Consider the following 23,575-nt stretch of genomic DNA (forward strand, 5'->3'; position numbering starts at 1 on the left):
GGAAGAGTAAAATACCAGAATGGGAGAGAGGGGCCCTGTGGATAAATGGAAGACACATGACGCATGATGAAGAATCTGTGGAGGGCTCTTGATCCTTTCTGTTTAGTGACACAGCTGTTGTTTTCTTTTCTCATTAGGATATGGACCGTTTGATGTTGACCTTTGGGGACATTCCACATCATGCTCCAGTGCTTTTAGCCTGGGCTCTCCTCCGTCACACCCTGAATCCAGAAGAGACGAGCAGTGTTGTCCGGAAGATAGGTGGCACGGCCATCCAGCTGAACGTATTTCAGTACTTGACCCGACTGCTCCGCTCACTGGCCAGTGGGGGAAATGATGTGAGGCTCAGGCTATTGGTGTTTGAGCGTGAGAATGGGCAAAGAGCAGGGCAGAAGCTCATTAATGACTCGGGGTAATAGTAATAATAATTGTGATAGTGACATGGGTAATGATGGTAAGGTAGTAACTGACCTTTACAGAGCCCCCGTTATGACCAGACACTGCTCGGCATTTTCTATACAGTCTCGTAGTTCATCCTTGCAACACTTCTTTGCCCTGTGGATCATCATCCTGTTTTATACATTAGGAAATGGAGACTCAAGCAGATGAAGTTTGCCCACAGGAGTAATAATTGGCAATAATTGCCACTTGGTGGTGGGTACGGTTGGAACCCACTGTGTCTGACTCTCTGTCAGTGTAGTATATGCGTATACTACGCAGTGTAGTATATCTCCTAGAAGATACTCCTGCTTTGGGAGCTTATTCAGCTGTAACAGGATGTATTAGCAAATCTCTTGAGTGTTGTGTTGGGGCTTAATTTGAATGGCACAGTTTAGTCAGCTTGTTTTGACATGCTAAAATGAAACCTCAGCCAACTGTCCCCATTTGTCGGCACCGGTTGATTTATCTTGGTGACAGTTCAGGCAGCTGCATCATTCATATCAGCACATAGAGACTATCCTTTCTATAGGCTGGAGGTGGTTTTCTTCCCTATGAAAATTTCAGTCATTTTGAAAATGGTTCCCTTTTGATTTTATTCTTTTTTTTTAAAAGATTTTATTGGGGAAGGGAAACAGGACTTTATTGAGGAACAGTGTGTTTTTTCCCAGGACACATCAGCTCCAAGACAAGTTGTTGTCCTTTCAATCTTAGTTGCGGAGGGTGCAGCTCAGCTCCAAGTCCAGTTGCTGTTTTTAATCTAGTTGCGAGGGGCGCAGCCTACCATCCCATCTGGAAGTCAAACCAGCAACCTTGTTGCGAGCAGGCGCTCTAACCAACTGAGCCATCCGGGAGCTCAGTGGCAGCTCAGCTCAAGGTGCCATGTTCAATCTTAGTTGCAGGGGGCGCAGCCCACCATCCCATGCGGGAGTCGAACTGCCAACCTTGTTGCTGAGAGCACGTACGCCAACCAGCTGAGCCATCCGGCCGCCTGGGAGCTCAGCGGCAGCTCAGTGGCAGGTCGTTGTCTTCACTCTAGTTGCAGAGGGCGCAGCTCACTGGCCCATGTGGGAATCGAACCGGCAGTCCTTTTGCTCAGAGCTCGCGCTCTAACCAACTGAGCCATCTGGCCGCCCCTTGATTTTATTCTTGACTGTCTTGCAATATTTGTGGTTCCTGCTTTTTCTTTTCTCCCTTTGTCTTTCTGATCTTGGGACAAAATTAGGAAAAGGGTGAAACCTCATACTCCCTTCCCGTTTGTTCTCAGGGCCTGTATTAATGTGATAGGGTTATGCTGAATCTGGGTTGCCCAGAATTACTCACCAACTCCTTCGCCATTACAGTGCACCACCAGCACCGCATGCATGTGTGTCTACGGACTCCTGTCTTTTGTTCTGACCTCGCTGGAACTGCACACACTGGGCAATCAGCAGGTCAGTGTCTGGTTTCGTGAGGCTGTCTACGCTACCCAGCTTTGCAATCATAGCCCTAAGGTACCGCTTTGGAGCTGATAAAACACACACCCAGATGCCTTACATGTAATTTGCCTATTGCTGTTAGTTTCATATATTGTATTATGCAAATGATACATTTTTTTTAATTAAAGTTTATTGGGGTGACAATTGTTAGTAAAGTTACATAGATTTCAGGTGTGCAATTCTGTAATACATCATCTATGAATCCCATTGTGTGTTCACCACCCAGAGTTAGTTCTCCTTCCGTCACCATATATTTGAAATGATACATATTTATGGTACAAGAATCAGAAAGTGCTGGTAAAAATGTGTAATCCCACCACATAGGATAACCTCTATTAACATTTTGATGTGTTGCCTTCCAAACATTTTCTGCATATATACATACATCAAATATAATAATACTCTAGAAATGGAATCACAATATGTGTACTGTTTTGTAACCTCATTTTTTTACTCTGTAGTGCATCTGTCCTAAACATCTGCGGGTGCTAATAAATATTCTTCTCCCAACAGGATGTAATTGACACAGCATGTGAAGTCTTGGCAGATCCTTCTCTTCCAGAACTATTCTGGGGAACAGTAAGTATGTCAGAGAGAGTCATGCTATGGTATTCTCTGTAGCAAAAAAATTGATCAAGCACTTACTTTGTGATAGGTCTTATACTAAGCATTCCTGTTTATTTCTCGTTTCATCTTTACAAAAATCTATGTAGATAGTATTATCATCACCATTTTGCTTATGAGGACAAGTGATGCTCAGAAATGTGAAGTGACTTGCCCAAGGTCACCTCACTAGACGGACAGCCAGGATCGGGATCCAGTTCTGTCTGACCTGAGTCTGTCGCCCACATTATTAACTGGTGTGTTATCTGTCCTCCCCACCAAGTCTGTTTGCACACTGGAAGTCTCAGGCACCAGTATTGCTGTAACTCTTGAAGGTGCTATTGGGGGGTGGTAAGCGTGTCCTATGAGTTGTCAGAGTATACTGTGACTGGTTAGAGTAAGAATTTGGCAGAGAACAGTTTCTCAGCAGGACTTAGTCTTAACATTCCCAGTAGCCTCCAGCCTCTAGGTCCAGCTGATGAATAAGTCTGTACTTGTAGTTTGTCCTGACGGATCTGCCTGTATATCTTGTCCTTTTTCCTGAGATGCTATTCTGTCTTACAGAATCACAGTGTTCCTGGGAGAAACTGGTATGAAATCATGTTTAGATTCAGCATCTGTTGCTTTGTAGGGTAGCTAATGCTGACATGTTGGGTTCTTTTCGCTTTAGTGGAAACATGTCATGCAAAAGTGAACAATGTCTTCCTAAAGAGAGGACAACGGGGAAGAGGTCACTGCAGGCAGTAGTAGCAATCTTTTTTCTGGTCCTGATCAAATCAGTTGTTGATAGCTTTTTCCAGTGGAAATATGGAAGTCTTAAATCATTAGGGAGGCTGCCTAAAGAAAAGGATTAATTATAGATTTTCTTATGATTGTTGGGCAATTCGGAGATTGTTAATTTGTAGATAACGTGAAGGTCAGTGACTTCTCCCCGTCCGCCATAGGAGCCAACCTCTGGTCTTGGAATCATTCTGGACAGTGTATGTGGAATGTTCCCCCATCTCCTCTCCCCACTCCTGCAGTTGCTGCGAGCCCTCGTATCAGGGAAGTCTACTGCCAAAAAGGTAGGTTGTTCAGTTAGATGCCCAAAGAGAGTGGGAGATGTTTTTCAGGAAACCTTTTTGCTTTCCACATTGATATCCCCCTGCCATGACAAGAATTAGTCTGAAATTGAATGAAAAATGCCAAAGATAGTGACTTAATTCTATAAAATTAAATGAAAATGTTTTTTATTAAGTACCTATTGTAGATACTGTGCAAATAAGACAAAACATAAAGTTCCTTAATTTCTAATTGGCAGAGATGAATTGAGATAAGAAATAAGTAACTAATAAAGCTAGGTGGTATATAGTAAATGTCATTCGAGTAGTAAAGACCATAGTGTTCAGGAGAGGCAACTGTCTCTGGAGTGGGGGGTTCTTGAGTGGGCGTTAAAGAATGGTGAAGATTTTGGCAAGGGGTGCAGTGGCAATTCCAAGAAGAGGCACAGTGGTGGGTTTGTGAGAGGTTTGAGAGTCTTCACATATGGTACACAGTCTGGCCAAAAGCATAAAGGCAGATGTTGGACCCTTTTCATGTCCCTTAGGTTAATGTGTGGCTGCGTTTTTTTCTGCATGTTGGCAGGTGTATAGTTTCTTGGATAAGATGTCTTTCTACAATGAACTTTATAAGCACAAGCCCCATGACGTGATCTCCCATGAAGATGGAACTCTCTGGCGGAGGCAAACACCCAAACTCCTTTACCCCCTTGGTAAGATAAGGAGCCCCTGTTTCAGTAGCTTCTGTCCCACCGGCCTGTTGGGCCTCATCTGTTTATACCTCACTGCTGTTTTAATTATTTCATGCAAGTTACCTTTAAAGCCATTCCTTTTCATCTCCACTGTGCTTGTTGATTTGTTGATAAATTATTAGTCAGTTTCTTACTTTTTTACATCATTAGATTTCTGTATTTTAAAAATAATGCATTTCAGTGTAACAAGGGAAACAATGCAGAGATGCATTTTAAAAAGTTACTCTCTCTTCAGACCTGTCTCCATCAGATAATCAATGTTGAGTTTGATGTGTCTTTTTATACAATTCTGTATACTCTCACAAATTCATTCTCCAAGCTGCTATGATTACATATCGATCTGACTCATTCTTTTTAGTAACTACATAATTATTCTGATGTTCCATAATTTTTCATCTTTCCCCTTCTAAAGGATATTTAGGCCAGGTCAGGTTTTTGCCACTATAAACAGTGCTACGTTTGGTACCCTTATGTACTGGTGCTTTCAGTACATGGAATCCCCAAAGTGGGATTGTTGGGTAAAAGTGTCCACACAATAAAAATTTTAAATACATGTCCATTCCACCGATGCATGAAATAGATTAACAAAATGTGTATACACAACACACACACACACGCGCACACACACACACACACACACACACAGTGGAATTATTATTCAGCCTTAAAAAGAAAGGGAATTCTGACACGATATAACATGGGAGAATTAGAAGACATGCTAAGTGAATAAGAGTCACAAAAGGATAAATACTGTGTGATTCCACTCATATGAGGTACTCAGAGTAGCCAAATTCAGAGATAGAAAGTAGATTGGTGGTTGATGGGGGCTGAGGAAATGGGAGAATAGGGAGTCATTGGTTAATGGACAGAGTTTCAGTTTTGCAAGATGAAAAAAGTTCTTTAGGTGGATGGTGATGATGGATGGTTGCACAACAATGTGAATGTACTTAATTCCACTGGACTGTATACTTAAAAATTGTTAAAATGGTAAATTTTATATTCTATATATTTTATAACTTTTTAAAATAAAAAGTTTTGGATAGATAGTGCCAAATTGTAGAAGAAAGTTACAGCAATTTGTTTTCTACCGGCAGTGTGTAAGAGTTACCAGTTAGTATTTGTCAGCTCATGTTTATTCTGGGGGCTCAAGGAGCAAAATGTAGAAGGAACAGCCTTACTCTTCTAGCCCTGGCATCAGCACCGACTTATCCAGTGACTGAGGCACGTACAGCCCCATAGGGCGATCTTCCTGTAGTCATCGTCTCAATGGGAAACCTCTCTGCACTCAGCTGTTTTTCAGACACATGGAAAGACTTACTTTACCAAATGACAAGAGAGAGGGTGTTCTTTCTTTCTTTATCCCTTTCTTTCTTTCTTCCTGCCTTCCCCCCTCCCTCCCTCCCTCTCTCCCTTCTTCCGTCTTTCCCTCCCTCCCTTCCTTTCTTTTTTTGCTTTTTAATAGAAAAGGCTGCGCAGTGTTACATACTAGGAAGAGAGCCTGTGTATCTCTGTGATTAAATATTGGTGTCTGGTATAGGAGTCACCTCTTCCTGTTGTGTCCTCAGATGTTAAACTAATTTCTCTTCCTCCCTTCCTTAGGGGGTCAAACAAACCTTCGCATACCTCAAGGCACTGTGGGCCAGGTCATGCCGGACGACAGGGCTTACCTGGTGCGCTGGGAGTACTCCTATAGCAGCTGGACCCTCTTTACCTGCGAGATTGAAATGCTCCTTCATGTTGTTTCCACTGCAGGTGAGGTCAGCTTCGGGAGACATCACTATGGGAAGAAAAATGGACATGCTTAGAGGATTTGGGGGGATAGACAGAGAATTTCAAAATAAAATTCAGAACCATCCAGATTACGATTAGTGTAATTTGTTTCTCTGGGTCTCAGGGACTATTCAGTGATCTTAAAGGAATTGTTTTCCATGAAGTCACAGGCTCTTTTGCCCCTCAGATGTGATTCAGCACTGCCAGCGGGTCAAACCCATCATTGATCTGGTCCATAAGGTCATCAGTACAGATCTGTCAATAGCAGACTGTCTCCTGCCCATCACGTCCCGCATCTACATGCTGCTGCAGCGGTAAGTGTCTGGTCACACCCACGAGGTTCAAGTCCTCCCCACGTTCCTCTGTGGGGAGCCCTGGTGTGATATCTGTCCCCAGATGAGGGCTTTCCTGTTTTAACATCCCTGCTGAGCGGAGGAACTTGCTAAGAGAGAACTGGAAAATATTTGTAATGGAACAAGTCGTATTATTCATTTTACCGAGTACAGTGCACTGCTCTCCAACCAGGTTAACGACAGTGATCTCCCCACCTGTGGATGTCATTGCTTCTTGTGTCAATTGCTTGACTGTTCTGGCTGCCCGGAACCCAGCAAAGGTGAGCCACCATGTCTTCTGAACAGCCAGAAAATGTTGCACTTGGTATATACCTGAGGACACAGGGACATTTGACTCTTTCTTTTCCTACTCAGGTCTGGACTGATCTTCGTCACACAGGATTTTTACCGTTTGTGGCCCACCAGGTCTCCAACATGAGTCAGATGATTAGGTGAGCTGGGTCTATATTCCCTGGGAGTATCAGACATTTTAGGTCTAGGCTAGCTAGACGTTAAAGAAGCTTCTCTGTGCTCCTTTACTCTCTCTGCTCCTTGGCTGTTAAGCCCTCTGACTGGAAATAGGGATGAGTAAGGACAAGGCAAAGGAGACAGTGTGACTTGGGGCACAGAGGCTGTTCTCTTCTAGGCCAATGCTGATGTTTCACAGTGTTTAAAGCCAGAGAGAGAGAGACAGAGACAGATTTCTCATCTAGTCGCAACCACCTTAAGTACTCGGGAATTAACTTTCCAGCCTCAAGCATCCAGACATGTGGATCCAGAGACTGGGCTTCCCTTTCTTAAGTCAGAGTCACTGTCCTTTTCCTTGTTTCATGGCTACTGGAGCTCTCCTGGTTGACCAGTTGTTAACGCACAGCGCGCCATCTTATACCTGTGTTCTCTTCTGCTCTTGCATATAAGACAGTGACAGTTTCCTGGTGTTTATTTGACTGTTCACTTTAAACCTCTTGAGGTTATATATCAACAAAAGTTCTTAGTGTTTACCCTCGGTATAAAATTGCCTAAATTTGATTAATTCCTTTGCAGAGTTTTCCTGTTTTGTGCCCAAGTGATCTAGACAATAACAAGAATGTTCTGTGATCACAGTTTCTTGAAACTTTGTGATCGCCACATCATTTTCCCCTCTGTGTTTCCCAGTGCGGAGGGGATGAATGCTGGAGGGTACGGAAACCTCCTGATGAATAGTGAACAGCCCCAGGGCGAGTATGGGGTCACTGTTGCCTTTCTGCGCTTGATCACCACTCTTGTCAAGGTAAAATCTGCTCAGGTAGAATCATCTGACATGCTTTCCCTGCCCATTGCTACTGCTGTCATCTTGTCTGCCAGCAGGACAGTTGTCCTGAAGTTACGGTGATAGCAGTTTGTGTGTACTGAGTATTTACTGTGTGCCAGGTTCTATAGTAGATGCTTTATCTGTGTTAATTTGTTTAACACTTAGAAGCGGTGTGGTATAATACACTGACTGTCAAGCAACTTGACTGTAGCCCAAGGTAATACATACCTTTTGTATCACATGCCGGTGTGTCCATGTGTGAATGTATATTCCTGAAGCAAAGTTTCACAGTCCGACACTATGACTGCACAAGGCGCACTGCAACATTTTCTAATCAGCTGATCTCACAGTTCAGTAATGGATCACAACTCAGTTTGAAAAATACTGGTGTAGCATGGATTTTAGAATCAGACAGAATCAGGTTTATATCTCAGGTTGACCACTTACTAGCTACATGACCTTGGGCAAGTACAGAACCTCTGTAAACTAGGAACGATCAGTGGTCTCTACCCCGCGGAGGCCACATGTGAAAAGCACGTGGTACATTTCCTGCCTGCAGGAATCAATCAATGAATGCTTAAAAAGATAGGAAGAGTCCTTTATAGAGATAGTGATTTAGATACAGATATTTATGTATAAACAAAGAACTCCCACTTTTAAAATAAGGAAGCTGATGTTAACAAGTAATATTAGAATGAAGAACTTTGAGGAACAGACCTCCTTTCTGGTTCCAGTGATGGTAGAGGTCAGCGGTGCCTGGTGATGACGACAATGAAACGCATTCTCCCTCATCGGCAGTCCTGTAGCCTTTGTGTTTAAGGCGCCTCCCTTCTGACTAGACTTAGCCTTTATCCCTCTCCCTCATGAAGGTGCCTTTTGACAGTGTCGCATTATCTTTTTAGTCCTTCATGCTAAAGAAACCCACATAACTTGGACTCAGTGGAACTAGAGTGTTCTGATGTTTCTTTTTTTTCACTGGTGGCTCAGATTTGCCCAGATTTCCTTTGGACCTATGGTTTTGAAGTTCAACTTCTAGTAACCAACTGACTTTTCCTCAAATGGCATAGCCCTGACAGCTTGGCTTCTTGTAGGGGCAGCTTGGTAGTACCCAGAGCCAAGGGCTGGTGCCCTGTGTCATGTTTGTGCTGAAGGAGATGCTTCCCAGCTACCACAAGTGGCGTTACAACTCCCATGGTGTGAGAGAACAGATAGGTAAGGAAAGCTTGGACAGCGAAGGTCTGAGGGATTTCTGGCTCCCCGGAGAACTCTCTTTCCCTTTCTTGGGATAAGGGTCATCACACAAGGCCCCATCACTCCTGTGTCTTTTTCCGGAGTCCAGGTTGCCTGATCCTGGAGCTGATTCATGCGATACTGAACCTGTGCCATGAGACAGACCTGCACGGCAGGTATGAGGACCCCCATTGCTAGAGCCTGGTACTCTTGGATGCTGCCACTGGCCAAGAGAAGACGTGGGCTTCTGCTGCAGAGCCATGTCATCCTTCAGAGGCTGAGCCCACAGCTCAGTACTCTGGAGGTTGATTTGCTTTCTTTTTTTTCAATTTTTATTTTATTTATTTATTTACTTTTATTTTTCAATTTGCTTTTCACTAGACTGTTCCTCCTTTCTCCCTGTGGAGGAGAAGAACAAATGAAGTAGGGATGAGATTGTTCCCAATAAGATTGTTACACACACACACACACACACACACACACACACAGACACCATATTTTATGATCTTTACAAAAGTTATGTATGTTCGTTGGAAAATAGTCAGTGCAAAATGCCCTTTGTAAACCTGTTTTCTGGCGATGACTATTAACAATTTAGTGTGTATTCTAGGTTTTTTCTTCTGCTTGCTAATTGCTCTGTAACTATTCCCGTGCCACTACATATAGTTCTGTCTTGTTTTAATGGTTCCATGCATTCCATTGTGTGGATTAATCACAATTCATTTCAGTAAACATATCCATTAACTGATGGACATTTAGATCGTTTCTCAGGATGATCTTTAACATCATGTCTATGTAAGGAAAGTGATCAGAGTGCTTTCATCTGGCAAAGAGAGCTGATCTGTGTCACTCATGTCCAGTTGGTTAGGTTTGGACAATGCCTTTTCCTTCCAGTAATAATTTGGCGGCTCCCAGGTAACTCAGAATGCATCTGTCTTCCAGCCACACCCCCAGCCTGCAGTCTCTCTGCATCTGCAGCCTGGCCTACACAGAAGCCGGACAGACGGTTATCAATATCATGGGGATCGGCGTGGACACCATCGACATGGTGATGGCTGCTCAGCCCCGCAGGTAGGACTCCCTCTGCCCTTACCCCTGTACCTTTATTGTGGCTCCATGTTCTAAGAGCTTCAGTTTAAATGAGCGCGCAGTAGCTTTTTAAAGAGAACCTTTTTCCTCCTAGAACGTAGCCTTTATGTCACCTCGTGGTGCTGTATAGACTGGCACATAGCAAAGGGAGTTGATGACCCCTCCTCTCTCCTAGTTTGGAACCTCTGGCAGGAGCTGTTGAACTCTGGGATGATTGTTGGAATCTAATTCATGAGAGCACATATGTTAGGAATGACATCATGTCGTCTGAATCAACTTTGGTTTCTGTTTGGCACCCTAGTGATGAGGCAGAGGGCCACGGGCAGGGCCAGCTGCTGATCAAGACAGTGAAACTTGCATTCTCCGTCACCAACAATGTTATTCGGCTGAAACCTCCTTCTAATGTGGTGTCTCCCCTGGAGCAGGCTCTCACACAACATGGTATGTACTTCTTTTCCGTTCAGCAACGTTTCTGCTATAAGTCTATACTTCAGGCTGTGTTTATAGACGTCGGCAGTATTTTCCGATTAACTCCATAAGGAAATTTGGGGATGATCACCAGCTTCCATCCTGGACATAGAAACAGGAAGACTGGATCATACTTCATTTCTGCTTCCTACTGATGACAGAATAATAGTTAAGACTCATGTTCAAAGTCAGACTGCCGTGGTTCAAATTTTGGCTATGATCAGCTGTGTGACCTTGGGCGCATTATTGAACAAGTCTGCCTCATGTTTCTTGTCTCTAAAAAGGGGATAATAGTAGTATCTACCATATAAGATTATAATGAAGATTACGTCCTGTAAAACATGGAGAGAAGTTTTTGTTTTAAGTATTGACTGTTACTATTCTTTGACCTGAAACTACTCATTTAATCTTTTTGGGACCCATTTTCCTCATTTTCAAGTAGGTTTTTGGATAAGGTCTAAGACCTATTCTAGCTATATCATTCGGGGTTTTTATGATTTTTGCATTTCAGTGCAATGCTTCAGTGTGATGTCTTTTTCTAACCTATTTGGTAAAAGACAACCTATTTTATTTTCTTCAGAATGTATTTCTGCTCTTAGTGAACCCCCAAATCCTGCTTATCCTCTTGGCTACTGAAAAAAGAAAATGATGTGGCCATCTGGATTCGCTCTGGTCCTCCAAGTACTTGAGGCTCATCCCCTCACATCTGTGAGCCTTTTGGACATCAGCCTCTCTTAAGAACTTGAATCAGGGACACTTGGTATCTAACTGCTTCCTGTGCGTCTTCAGGTGCCCATGGGAACAACCTCATTGCTGTTCTTGCCAAGTACATCTACCACAAACATGACCCTGCCTTGCCACGTCTTGCCATCCAGCTGCTGAAACGTCTGGCCACGGTAGGATCCCACTTAAGAAACCAAAGCCCCAGAAAACTGACTTTGCCTGGGACCACTCTTGCCTTCTCCTAAGAGAAGCAGCTGACTTGGTCTTCTCTGACTTTTAAAGTGACATAGCCGTGTGTGTGTACACACACACACACACACACACACACACACACACACACACTGTGTTTTATGAGGGATTTTTTTTTTCCTGATTGCAACATACATACTCATTTTTAAATATTTATTTAAACGTTACAGATAAATGTAACATAGAAAGTTAAGGTAGCCTATGATCCCCTCGAGATCCCTGTGAGCAGGTTGGTATGCATTGCTCTTATATATTAAAGGGTGTTTGCGTGTGCGCTTTTGCTGTCTACAAAAGTAGAATTCCACTCTACATACTGTTTTTATGACTCGCTTTCTTCATTTAACACCATATCTTACAGTCTTGCCATGTGGGCACATTTGGAGCTACTTCATTATCTCTAATGCTTGCATGGCATGCCATATAAAGGATGCGTCCTAATTTATCTCTCTCACCGTGACACTAATAAACAGTGCTGTACTGAACATTGTTACCCACAGAACTCTGTAAACTTTTGTTTACAGTTCCTAAAAATGAGATAGATGTCAGTGAACGTTTAAATTTGTATTAGACATTTCCAAATTGTCCTCCAAAAAGGATTGTAACAGTTTATACCCCTAACACAAAGTCTTGTATCCTTGCCACAGTGGCTTCATCAGTTTTTTAATCTTTGCTAATCAAGTAGGCAACACAATATTATCTCGGTTTTTACTCTGCATATATTTAACCACGAGAGAGGTTGCACATCTTTTGATGATGTTGATCATTGTTTCTCCTGTGAATTGTTGGGCATCTTGTGATATACTTTGGGGTGATGTCCCTTTTAACCCAGAGCTGTGTGTCTGGATGATTTTCCCTTTCTGCCCGTTTTCTGAGAGTTCTCCAGCACTCTCCTGCAGGAGCCGTTTGGTTTTTCTGGAAGGAGCGCTCTGAGCCTGTGTGTCCCGGTCTCCACCAGGTGGCCCCAATGTCAGTGTACGCCTGCCTGGGCAATGACGCGGCTGCCATTCGCGACGCCTTCCTGACCCGACTGCAGAGCAAGATTGAGGACATGCGCATCAAAGTCATGATCCTGGAGTTCCTCACCGTTGCAGTAGAGACTCAGCCAGGCCTCATTGAGCTGTTTCTGAATCTGGAGGTGAAGGATGGCAGTGATGGTTCCAAGGTGAGCCTGCACCGGGGATGAAGCTGGGAGACGGCTCCCTCATAGGTGGGTGCTGGGCCCTGCTCGTGTGCTTGCTGGCAGCGGCCACGGTCCTGAACTCTCGCCTGACCCTCGTGCAGGAATTCAGCCTTGGGGTTTGGAGCTGCCTCCACGCGGTGCTGGACCTGATTGATTCCCAGCAGCAGGACCGCTACTGGTGCCCGCCCCTTCTGCATCGTGCAGCCATTGCCTTCCTGCATGCGCTGTGGCAGGACCGGCGGGACAGTGCCATGCTGGTCCTCAGAACCAAGTGAGTCCGACTCCTCCAGAGCGCGTGTCCTTGTCTCGAGGTTTGTTGTGACAGATCACTGAGCATCTGCACAAAAAATGCTTAGTAGTGCCTGGGTAGGCAAGTGCGGGTTTCACTCCGCTGTTCTCTTTTTAATGCTGCCACCAGCAGGTGTCATCTTTACTCCTAGGTAAAGATATGTTCTCTGTAGAGTTCCCACCTTTTGTGTTCGTGCGTTCTGCCAACCCCAGCCCATTGTTTTGAGAAACAGTAGATTCAAATGAATGTGGCTTGATCAAGTTGTGCAACCGAATGAAACAACCTTTTGTCTTGGACCCTGTTTGCACAAAGGGAAGGAACTTCAGAAAGGCTAACCAGGGGAGTCTTGCCTCCTTTCCCTCCTCACTCATCTTTAGGGGACTATTGGAAATGAACAGTGGAGTGAACCATGAGAGTTTTTATTGGTCAACTCTACAACCTACAATTGTGTTTCTTAAGAGGAAAACATAATTTTATCTGTGGAACCCTTTACATTTCTGTAGGAGCAAATGGCCTTTGAGACACATGGCAGGATTGGGACTGGTAAACTATGGTGAAGTAACCACCAAAGAGAGGTGGAGAAGGGAGAAAGGACCATGGGAGAGAAAGTGTGATTTACAACATGTGTTTTCTTTTTAGACCCAAGTTTTGGGAGAATTTAACCAGTCCACTGTTTGGAACCCTTTCTCCTCCCTCAGAAACATCTGAGGTAAGCCATTGTGGAGCGGGGACAGAGACCGAAATCCTTTGGAGGAAAGGCTGGGCTGTGAGACTGATAGAAAGGTAGCTGTAGAAAACGGAGGTAGCTGTAGAAAACGATATCTCCCCTCATTAAACAACCAGAATACTGTCTTCACTCGAAACTTCTTTCTCAGAGAAATGCTTGCTTCCTCTCCCTGTGATGCTTTGGGAAGGAAAGTGGCATGTCACGCTCTGTGTTGATGGCTCCATGGTCTTCTCCACACACTCAGAGACATGTGGAACTGATGCTTCTGCCCTTGCAAGTCAGGTGCCCACTCACATTTGATAGGGAATGTGCTTTCTTGTTTCCTGAGTGTTGGGTCCCTTTCTGCGGGGACACCAGGGAAGAGGTTCTCCTCATGATCGGTGTCTGCTCTGCTCTGCCCCTCCACAGCCCAGCATCCTGGAGACCTGTGCCCTAATCATGAAGATAATCTGCTTGGAGATATACTATGTAGTTAAGTGAGTCCTTTCCCTTTTTGAGATTTTACTTAAGTGTGTGGGGGAGGGAGAGGCGGCCATGGTGGTCTACCACTGGGTGTGTGGCTGTACGAGCCAAGGCAGAGGAGAGAGCTGGTTTGGGGCCATTTATGGAGGGCCACTGAGCTGAGTCCCTGGCCAATCCATTGATGGCATTTATGATTGTCAGAAAGAGTTATTGTGAAGCAAACTCCATGTGCTTGGGATTTCATGGAGGAGGAGTCCTGGAAAAGACGTCAGCCTAACCCATTATGTTGAGCGAGAAGTCTGAGCCCCCCGCTTTGGAGGGATTGGAGCCGTCTGCCTTTAAGCCCATGTGAGGTTGCTTTCTCTGCCTCAGCAAGGGTCTGTGCCCATCTCATTCCCATCTGCTTTCAACCTAACGGTCGGTTTTGTTTTTTCTTGTCACCCTAGGGGCTCACTAGACCAGTCATTAAAAGATACACTTAAGAAATTTTCCAGTGAGAAACGCTTTGCCTACTGGTCAGGGTATGTCAAGTCCTTGGCAGTCCACACGGCCGACACAGAGGGCAGCAGCTGCACCTCCGTGGTAGAATATCAGATGCTGGTCTCCGCCTGGAGGATGCTTCTCATCATCGCCACCAGCCACGTAAGAACCTCCTGGGGCGAGTTTTCACTTTGGTTTCCTAGCAACAGTGTGCTGGGGTACCTATCAGATACAGCGCTTTGGGATGAAGCATGAATCAGGGTTTTTCCCTGAGAGCTGAAAAAATGTAATAGGTTCTGTGTCAAAAGATGGGGGCTAACCTGGGGTATTTGAGGGTGCGGGTCCAACAGGAGATCCTTAAGTAAAGTGCAGAGAAGTAAATTGAAATCCCTTCAGACGTTCCTAAAAGCTTCCTGTAGCTACCTTAACAGCCTTGGATAAGTCCCGGGGCTCCTCCCTTCATCTGCCTCTCGGGCACATGTGTTACTGCCTTCTTGCGCCATGTACCCTGTGGACGCTAGGTACATATTTGTTGACTAGTCAGCAGGTAGCTGTAACAGCTGCTGCAGCACCCTGTCTAGAGAGCAGTTTGTTTTCACTCGTTCTAGAAACTGCATTTCCTGGTCTTAGAAAAAGAACAGAGGCCATTAGCACCACACTGTATGTCTACTGAGAGTTGGTTTTTAGAGAGACAGCTAACATTTGAGAGGAGTTTGCATTTTTTTCTAGGCATTTTTTTGTGGCTTCACACCATCATGCTGTGTAGTAAGGACTTGGTGTTGAATTCTACCCTGGGGGGATCCAGATTAATATCTTGATCTCATTAATAATGTCAGCTTGATGGATGTCCCTTGTTCCAAGCATACTCTTACATCTTCTGTGACTTGTCCCCTCGGACTGCCTTGGTCTTGGAGCTTTGCTGTGGCGCAGCAATTGTGGAGCCCTGAGAATGCGGACACACCAAAGGCTCAGCCATCTTTGGGGAATGATTGATTTCCCCCAGGAATAACCTGGGTATCACCTGCCTTTTAGGCCCTAGCTAGGCAGTAGTTCCTGAATTGTTCTTGAAAACCTAACCAACCCTCCTAGGAAGTCCAGGATATTGATCATTCATTCATTCCTTGAATGGATATTAATAGAATGCTTACCATTTGCCAGGCACCAGGGCTATAGCAGTGAACAAGGCAGATCAGGTCTTTGATCTCATAGAGAGGGAGGCAAATTGTCAACAAACTCACAAAGAAATAAATATGGTTTCCGATTGTGGTAATTCACTATGAAGGAAATAATCAGGATGCAGTGGGAGCAAATGCTAAAGAAGAACAGGAGTAGTCAGGGAGGCCCCTTCTGAGGAGGTGATGTCCATTCTGAGACCTGAATATGTTAAGGTCGCCCAGGTGCAGAGCCTGGAAGCAAGAACGCAACGGTCTGGAAGTGGAAAAGAACTTGGTATGTTCAAGGAGGAGGAAGGAGGCCAGTAGGGCCACCATAGAGAGCACAGTGGGTGTCAAACCAAAATCATTTGGAGCAGGTCCTTTGGGGCCGCCAGGCCTTGTTGAGGAGTTTGTATTTCCAGTATCCTGGGAAGCCTTTGAAGGGTCTAGGCAAAGGAAGGGCGTCGTCAGGAGAAGGAGGTGAACTTGGACTTGATTTTGACCATATCTAAGAAAAAGAAACAGCAGGGCCCTCCAGCCCCTTTGTAATCAGAGAGACAGTGACTTATCAATGACTAATTGCCTGACAGAGGAGCTCACGTTTCTTGGCTTCTTATGTCTGAGAAATTTTCCCACTGGCATGCTTTTCTGTTCCTTTGCAGGCAGAGATAATGCACCTGACCGACTCTGCAGTGCGTCACCAGCTCTTTCTTGATGTGCTTGATGGGACCAAAGCGTTAGTAAGTGTGTCTGGGAGGTTTCATGCTCCTCCTCGGGAGAAGGTTTCTGAAATCAAGTAGCTCAGTAGTCTGCGGTTGCACAAGTGGTCAGGCCATAGGGCTGAGTCAGCCCGGGACGCCTGAGGCTGCACTGGGGAGGCAGAGGTCTGCTGCTGCGGTGCCAGCCCCAGGCCTCTCCCTGTGTCCCACCCCTGTTAGCTCACTGCTGAGAAACAAAGGCATGAGACGAAAGGTGCCCTGTGCATAGAGCTGGCATCCTGTGGCTGTACCAGCCCAGGAAGCCTGACTGCTAACTGGTCTGCTGTCCTACCTTAGCTCCTAGTCCCGGCCTCAGGAACCTGCCTCCGCCTGGGCTCTATGCTGTGTACTCTGCTGGTTATCCTCCTGCGGCAGTGGAAGAGGTGAGTGCCGTGCCAGGAGAGGCGGCCTGCAGCCGGGCTGCCTCACTGGGGCCCGCTCAATCCTCTTTCCTGACCCTTTGCCTTCCTGAAGGGGAGATAAAGGGGTGTGAGATGGGCTAGCTTTCCATCATGGAGCAGGACTGGCGGAGCAAACAAGATGCTCGGCCGACTGCCTGGTGGGCATCCCGAGATGGCACAGTGGCACGTTGTGGCCTTTCTGTGAGCTGTGTTCTCCCCGCCCTCTCCACTCCATGTTATTTCTAGAGAGTTAGGTCCTGTGGATGAGATCCTCGGACCCTTGACAGAAATCCTGGAGGGCGTGCTGCAGGCAGACCAGCACCTCATGGAGAAGACCAAAGCCAAGGTGTTTTCTGCTTTCATCACCGCACTGCAGATGAAGGAGATGAGAGGTGAGGGCGGGATGGGGGTGGGGCCGGGGCTGGTGGGCGGGGTAGGAAAGCGGCCCCACCTCTGCTGGCAGCCAGAGCCCCACTCCCCATGTGGGGATGCAGTTCTCCGTCTTGGAACTCTGGTCTTTAGGAAAACTCCTTTTCTTCCCACTTGTTTCTTCCCCCCGCTCCCAGGGGATAGAGACTATGCCTCTTGGCACCATGCTGTGTTCCCAGCTGCCTGCCTGGGAAGCAAACCCTGGTGTGCAGTGAGAGGTGGCATGGTGACTATGACCTTGTGCCCTCTGTCTGCTCTGCAGTGAGTGACATCCCCCAGTACTCACAGCTGGTGCTGAACGTCTGTGAAACCCTCCAAGAAGAGGTGATTGCGCTCTTCGACCAGACCCGCCACAGTCTAGCATCAGGCAGTGCCACTGAGGATAAGGACAGCATGGAGACCGACGACTGCTCACGGCCCCGGCAAAAGGACCAGCGTGATGGGGTGAGGGCGCCCTGGGAAGCTGCCTGTGCTTCCACATGCATCCAGCAAACAGTAGCTGCCTGCCTGCCTACTGTGTGCCAGGCCCTAGGGCTGCTTACTGACCAAGAGAGTTCACAGCCTGGTGGAGAAAGTTAGTAATATCAGACTAAATTCCAAAGAAGCACTGGAATGCCATGTGGCCAGTCCTGCAGGGGAGAGATACCGGGGAACGTCCAACATGGGGTTTTCACCTAATCTAGTGACTCATGAGAAAGCGCCCTTTCTGCAGTGACCTGAAGCAGGCTGGTGTGAGCAAAGGTACAGTGAGGTCTGGAGAGCCAGGGGCGAGAGGGTGGGCAGCCTTGTCAGGGTTTTTGATTGGGGTCCTAGGAAACAATTTAAGGCTTTTAAGCAGGGAGAGAAATGACCAGATTTGTGCTTTAGAAGGATCACTCTGGATGCAGTATAGAACAGTGCTTTTCAAACTGTGAGTCATGACCTGTTACTCGGTCTTGAGATAAGCTCATTTGGTTACAACCAGCATTTTTTTAAAATGAAGTAGAATAAAATATTAAAATGTCTGCGTGCTTTATAGCATGTGAGGGTGGGTACTGTTCAATGAAAATAGGTCTATACTGGGGCACAGTGTGAAGGTGCTTATTCCTGTGGGATGTGGTCAGAAATGTCTGAAAAGCCACCGGTATAAAGAATTGATTAGGGAGGATCCAGAGAGGATGAAGAAGCGCAGCTTAGGAGGTGACTGCCTCGTGCACCCTGACGCCACGCGGTGACAGAGTCCGGGGGAGTGACCAGATGTGGGACTGGAAGCAGCACTGACTCCGCGGATGGCAGTTTGGGTGACGGGGGAGGGAAGAGTCAAAGGTAGTCCTGTCGGGGGCTCATGAGTGTGGATGGAGTTGCCGGTCCCTGCCTGAGGTGGTCGGGGAGGCGAGCAGGCCTGTGAGACCCCGGTTCTGGTCTTGTCCAGCTCACTTGGCGCGTGCGCACGCATGTGTGTGTGACCAAGGCAGGCCTCGGGCAGCCAGGCGCAGGGCTGGCTGGTCCCTGTCTCCTCCTGCTCCGCTTCCTTCCCTCGTACCCATCTTTGTCCCTGGGCCCCAGCAGGTGTGCGTCCTCGGGCTGCACCTGGCCAAGGAGCTGTGTGAGGTGGATGAGGATGGTGACTCATGGCTGCAGGTGACCCGCAGGCTCCCCATCCTACCGACCCTCTTCACCACCCTGGAGGTGAGCCTCCGCCTGAAGCAGAACCTGCATTTCACCGAGGCAGCATTGCACCTACTCCTCACCCTGGCTCGCACCCAGCAGGTAGGCGGCAAGCCCAGGGCAGGAAGGAGCCTCCTCACTTGCGCTGGGCAGGTTCTGGCATTGCCTGCGATTCTCCCAGAAGCTCTGGTCTAGCCTGAGAGCTCCACCTGCCGCAGGTGGGCGTCTGCACAGCAAGCTTCCATCTCATTCCATGTCTGTCCTGCCCAGGGAGCCACAGCAGTGGCTGGAGCCGGTGTCACCCAGAGCGTTTGTTTGCCCCTCCTGAGTGTGTACCAGCTCAGCAGCAATGGGACGGTGCAGGTGAGTGCCGGGGGCCTGTCAGACTGCACCTCCAGTGGAAACGGGCGCCCCCGCCCCACTTGGCCCGTTGGAAGTTGCTCTCTTTAGTGGCTGGTGTACTGCATGGATGGTACGGAATCCCCGCCCCCGCCCCTGCTCTCACCCCCCCGCCCCATGACCTCCAGTAAGAGAAGCGCACATGGCTAGTTAGTGGCAGACCCGAGTCTAGAACCCAGGACTCTTGTATCTGCCTAGTGCTCTTCTCTTGTGGTCCTGCTGGTCCGCAGGCGAGACCATGCCCATTCCAGGAGGTTCCTCTGCCAGCAGCCAGCCCGCCTTCGCTGTTGTGCTGCCGGAGGCCTTGCTGTTTCCGTCAGCCGGGTTCCCGGCCCCATGTCCTGATTTTGTCTGCCGGTTGTCTTAGACACCTAGCACCTCTCGGAAGTCCCTGGATGCCCCCTCGTGGCCGGGGGTCTACCGCCTGTCCATGTCCTTGATGGAGAGGCTCCTCAAAACTCTGCGCTACAACTTCCTTACCGAGGCCCTGGACTTCGTGGGTGTTCACCAGGAGCGGACCTTACAGGTGAGGGGCTGCCAGCATCATCGTGGGGGCCTGGGCCATTCGGGACGGGAGGCTCGGTAGCTGAGTGGGCTCAGGGCCTCCGTTTCTGAGGTGCTCTAAGGGCTGCCGGCTGACTGGCCAACCTGTGGAGCTGCTCTGCTGCGTGAGGGGATCAGCTCAGACAGAACCTCTTAGTCGTAACGCCAAACCCCTGCTGTACTGCCACCTGTGTTAGTGGGCCCAGAACCTATCCTCCCTGCAGGCATGTCAGGTCCCTGTGTCACCCCATCCTTGCCTTCTCTGCTCCCAGTGCCTCAACGCTGTGAGGACGGTACAGAGTCTGGCGTGCCTGGAGGAGGCGGACCACACCGTGGGCTTCATTCTGCAGCTCTCCAGCTTCATGAAGGAGTGGCACTTCCACCTGCCTCAGCTCATGCGGGATGTCCAGGTGGGGCCTCAGACGTGGTGTCTTGGAGGGGTCTGGGGAAGTGCCTGGGGACAGCGCGCTGGCTGCTCTCTCAGGCACCTCCAGTGAATTGCAGCCCGCCCTGGGAACGTGGGCTTTTTGCTCGGAGCACTGCGTTTGGTTTCACGTTGCTTCCTCTGGAGCTAAATGTTCCCTCCTCAGCATAGGGCAGCCATGAAGGTTAAGAGCCTGGGCTTTATCGTTCAGGTCTTGGTCTGCTTCTCTTAGGAACAGGCCTGGAGCTGGGAACCAGCAGAGAACTGGGCAGGGAAGGAACACAGGCGTCTGTCTCTGCTTGAGTGTGACCTTAGCCAGGTCACGTCCCCTCTCTCTAAGCCTTTTTCTTCTTCTGTAAGATGGGTAAATACCCTCCCCGTTTGTTTCCTGAGGACTTATCGTGCCAGGCCTTGAGTTAGGTCCCGGGAAGCTGTCCGGGCATCTGTTGACCACAGTGTGCAGTTAGCATACTTAGTGGTTGGAAGAGTTTCAGCTGGAGAATGGGGTGGGGGGAACGTGGGCACCTGCTCGCGAGTCCAAGAAGCTGCCGCCAAAAGAAGCCCTCGTCCTTCCTGTGTCTGCCCCAGGTAAACCTGGGCTACCTGTGCCAGGCCTGCGCCTCCCTCTTGCACAGCCGCGCGATGCTTCAGCACTGCTTACAGGTAAACCCCCGCCCGCCACGGCTGTCGGGACTGCGCGCCCTGCTTCCTGTGCGCCACTTCCCTTTCTTGTCTCCCCTCCAGAACAAAAATGGGGATGGCATCCCCTCAGCCGTTGCCCCCCGAGTTCAGCGGCCTCCCGCAGCTGCCCCCTCCTGCTCCTCGTCCTCCAAGCAGCCCACTGCTGACACAGAGGCTTCGGAGCAGCGAGCCTTGCACATGGTCCAGTACGGCCTCCTGAAGATCCTCAGCAGGACCTTGGCGGCCCTGCGCCACTTCACCCCCGACGTCTGCCAGATCCTGCTGGACCAGGTACCAGCACCACCCGCTCTGCGCCACCAGCCTCCCCACAGTGAGCTGTGAAGGCTCGGCTGCTGCCTGGGGCCCTAGCTGGCCCTGGAATGCCCTTGTCTTGCCTTGCAGTCCTTGGACCTTGCTGAATACAACTTCCTGTTTGCCCTGAGCTTCACTACGCCCACCTTTGACTCTGAAGTGGCTCCCTCCTTCGGGACCCTTCTGGCCACAGTGAACGTGGCCCTAAACATGCTCGGAGAGGTAAGCTGGCTGCTCTCTGGCCCCATCCACCCAAGTCTTCCTTCCAGTTCATCCCTTACTAACCGTGACCTTGGACACAATTACCTAGCCTTTCTTTTGTGAAAGAGCCTATTTCTCTTTCACAAAAGCACTATGGTAGAGATGATCTCTGTTGAGAACAATTGTGAGGATTAAATGAGGTAACTAATAAAATTGCTTAGTGCAGGACCTGCCAGGTAGAAAGCTCTCAGTGAGTTGGAGCTGTCACTTGTTACCTGATTTTTTGACCCCTTGTTTCTCTTTCTCCAGCTGGACAAGAAAAAGGAGCCCCTTACCCAGGCTGTGGGGCTAAGCACACAGGCGGAAGGGACCAGAACACTGAAGTAAGAAAGCTCTCCTGGAATTCTGTCTGGGGTTGGGGCAGTCACGGGCCGGCTCCGCTCTTGGCTCAACAGCCTACCTGGCACCTGCCAGCTTGGCCCTCTGCAACAGTGCCAACCTTACTCCGTCCCAGGTCCCTCCTGATGTTTACCATGGAGAACTGCTTCTACCTGCTCATCTCCCAGGCGATGCGCTACCTTAGGGACCCGGCTGTGCACCCGCGGGACAAACAGAGGATGAAGCAGGAGCTCAGCTCCGAGTTGGTATGGAGGGATCAGGGCCCTGCCTGGAGGGGGCAGCGCCCGAGGGTGGGGGATGCTGGGCCTCATCAGCCTGCTTTTTCTCTCCCATAGAGCACGCTGCTCTCCAGCCTCTCGCGCTACTTCCGCAGGGGCGCCCCCAGCTCCCCTGCTGCTGGCGTCCTCCCCTCGCCTCAGGGCAAGTCCACCTCTCTCTCCAAGGCCAGCTCCGAGAGTCAGGAGCCTCTGATCCAGCTAGTGCAGGCCTTTGTCCGGCACGTGCAAAGATAGGGCCGCGGCATGCCGCTCGCCCGCCCCTCTCCACCAGCCTGCACAGCCCTGCGGGGGCCGCCTGGGACTGAGCAGCTCCTGTCCCCCTCAGCACAGCCATGACTCCAGCCACCCACCCACACACTGGCATTATTTTTGTAATAGAGCAAGGTCAGCCTCAGGGGTGCGGAGCCGCAAGTCCACTGTGCTCAGCGCCCCCTCAACGTGCCCCAGAGGTGTATTCCTTTCCTTCAAGCATTCCCCAGAGCACTTGCCCTGCGGCCCAGGGGAGAGGTGGGAGCCAGTGTCACGTGCAGCCAGGAGTGTGCACGGGTTTGAAAGTGTTTTCCATGCTCTGTTCTTGCAGTTTTTTGGTAATACTGTGGTCTATTTATACAAATATTAAAATACTGTTTATAGACAAGTGTGTGATGTGTGCCTTCAAAGCCCAGGAATGACTAGCCAGCCAGCTCAGCGCATGGAACAGTCTTCCTCCGCCCGGGGCCTGGGAGTGGAGCAGTTGGGGAAGGCGGAATGTTTGGTGGTTGACTCAGTAACATCCCTCCGTTAATGTTCACAGGTGCGTGTGCTGAGTGGACACTCAGCTTTTCCCTGCCTTGGTCTCCCCAGCCCCTGCCCCACACATACCCACTGGCCAGCTGGCTGAGCTTATCAGCGGGTGTGGCCTTTGGTGAAGCTCGGCTGCGTCCTATTTATAGCTGTGCCCCTGCCTTCCTCTGCTTCTGCCCCCTCCCCGCCCCTCACGCCCCGGCCGTCCTTTGGACTCCTTAGGACCTAGTTGTAAGGGGCTGGGCATAAGGGCCTTAATTTGAAGCCTGGTTTGTAGCCCAAACCCACCACTTGAAGTTTCTAGAGTCAGACTTGCCTGGGCTAACGTCCCTGTGTGGCCACTTGCCAGTTATGGTGCTTGGAGGGAGTGACCTGATCTCCCCTCATCTGTGGACATGAGAATATACATGAATGTGCTTCGCTCAATGCCGGGAAACGGGCAATAGTGTTTACTAGAGCTGAAACCATCACACGACTTGTACAGTCTACACCACTGTGCCCAAATTTAGGAAAGCTTTCCTTAGGAATAAAACGTCTATTATGCAGCTTCACGTACAGGAACTGCACT

At 48.7% G+C, this 23,575-nt stretch overlaps 1 protein-coding gene across 1 annotated transcript in view; it reads left to right on the plus strand.

Annotated features, from left to right (window-relative positions):
* NUP188 (nucleoporin 188) overlaps window positions 1–22,854 on the plus strand; it is a 42,162-nt gene extending 19,308 nt beyond the window's left edge. Inside the window, exons 11-44 of the mRNA XM_033122104.1 lie at window positions 138–338; window positions 1,782–1,871; window positions 2,430–2,495; window positions 3,464–3,583; window positions 4,143–4,269; window positions 5,908–6,060; window positions 6,266–6,392; window positions 6,604–6,691; window positions 6,786–6,862; window positions 7,566–7,680; window positions 8,793–8,913; window positions 9,041–9,107; window positions 9,874–10,002; window positions 10,322–10,461; window positions 11,278–11,384; window positions 12,416–12,622; window positions 12,742–12,911; window positions 13,569–13,638; window positions 14,065–14,132; window positions 14,565–14,760; window positions 16,415–16,492; window positions 16,808–16,893; window positions 17,158–17,303; window positions 17,603–17,784; window positions 18,889–19,089; window positions 19,258–19,350; window positions 19,754–19,912; window positions 20,202–20,339; window positions 20,942–21,016; window positions 21,098–21,325; window positions 21,437–21,568; window positions 21,857–21,930; window positions 22,062–22,191; window positions 22,282–22,854. Coding sequence (XP_032977995.1) covers window positions 138–338; window positions 1,782–1,871; window positions 2,430–2,495; window positions 3,464–3,583; window positions 4,143–4,269; window positions 5,908–6,060; window positions 6,266–6,392; window positions 6,604–6,691; window positions 6,786–6,862; window positions 7,566–7,680; window positions 8,793–8,913; window positions 9,041–9,107; window positions 9,874–10,002; window positions 10,322–10,461; window positions 11,278–11,384; window positions 12,416–12,622; window positions 12,742–12,911; window positions 13,569–13,638; window positions 14,065–14,132; window positions 14,565–14,760; window positions 16,415–16,492; window positions 16,808–16,893; window positions 17,158–17,303; window positions 17,603–17,784; window positions 18,889–19,089; window positions 19,258–19,350; window positions 19,754–19,912; window positions 20,202–20,339; window positions 20,942–21,016; window positions 21,098–21,325; window positions 21,437–21,568; window positions 21,857–21,930; window positions 22,062–22,191; window positions 22,282–22,458 — 4,338 coding nt within the window. The 3' untranslated portion in view covers window positions 22,459–22,854. The remainder of the gene's footprint in view (window positions 1–137; window positions 339–1,781; window positions 1,872–2,429; window positions 2,496–3,463; window positions 3,584–4,142; window positions 4,270–5,907; window positions 6,061–6,265; window positions 6,393–6,603; window positions 6,692–6,785; window positions 6,863–7,565; window positions 7,681–8,792; window positions 8,914–9,040; window positions 9,108–9,873; window positions 10,003–10,321; window positions 10,462–11,277; window positions 11,385–12,415; window positions 12,623–12,741; window positions 12,912–13,568; window positions 13,639–14,064; window positions 14,133–14,564; window positions 14,761–16,414; window positions 16,493–16,807; window positions 16,894–17,157; window positions 17,304–17,602; window positions 17,785–18,888; window positions 19,090–19,257; window positions 19,351–19,753; window positions 19,913–20,201; window positions 20,340–20,941; window positions 21,017–21,097; window positions 21,326–21,436; window positions 21,569–21,856; window positions 21,931–22,061; window positions 22,192–22,281) is intronic.
* Window positions 22,855–23,575: the final 721 nt, after the last annotated feature.

The sequence above is a fragment of the Rhinolophus ferrumequinum genome, chromosome 12 (assembly GCF_004115265.2).
Source record: "Rhinolophus ferrumequinum isolate MPI-CBG mRhiFer1 chromosome 12, mRhiFer1_v1.p, whole genome shotgun sequence".
Lineage (NCBI taxonomy): Eukaryota > Metazoa > Chordata > Mammalia > Chiroptera > Rhinolophidae > Rhinolophus > Rhinolophus ferrumequinum.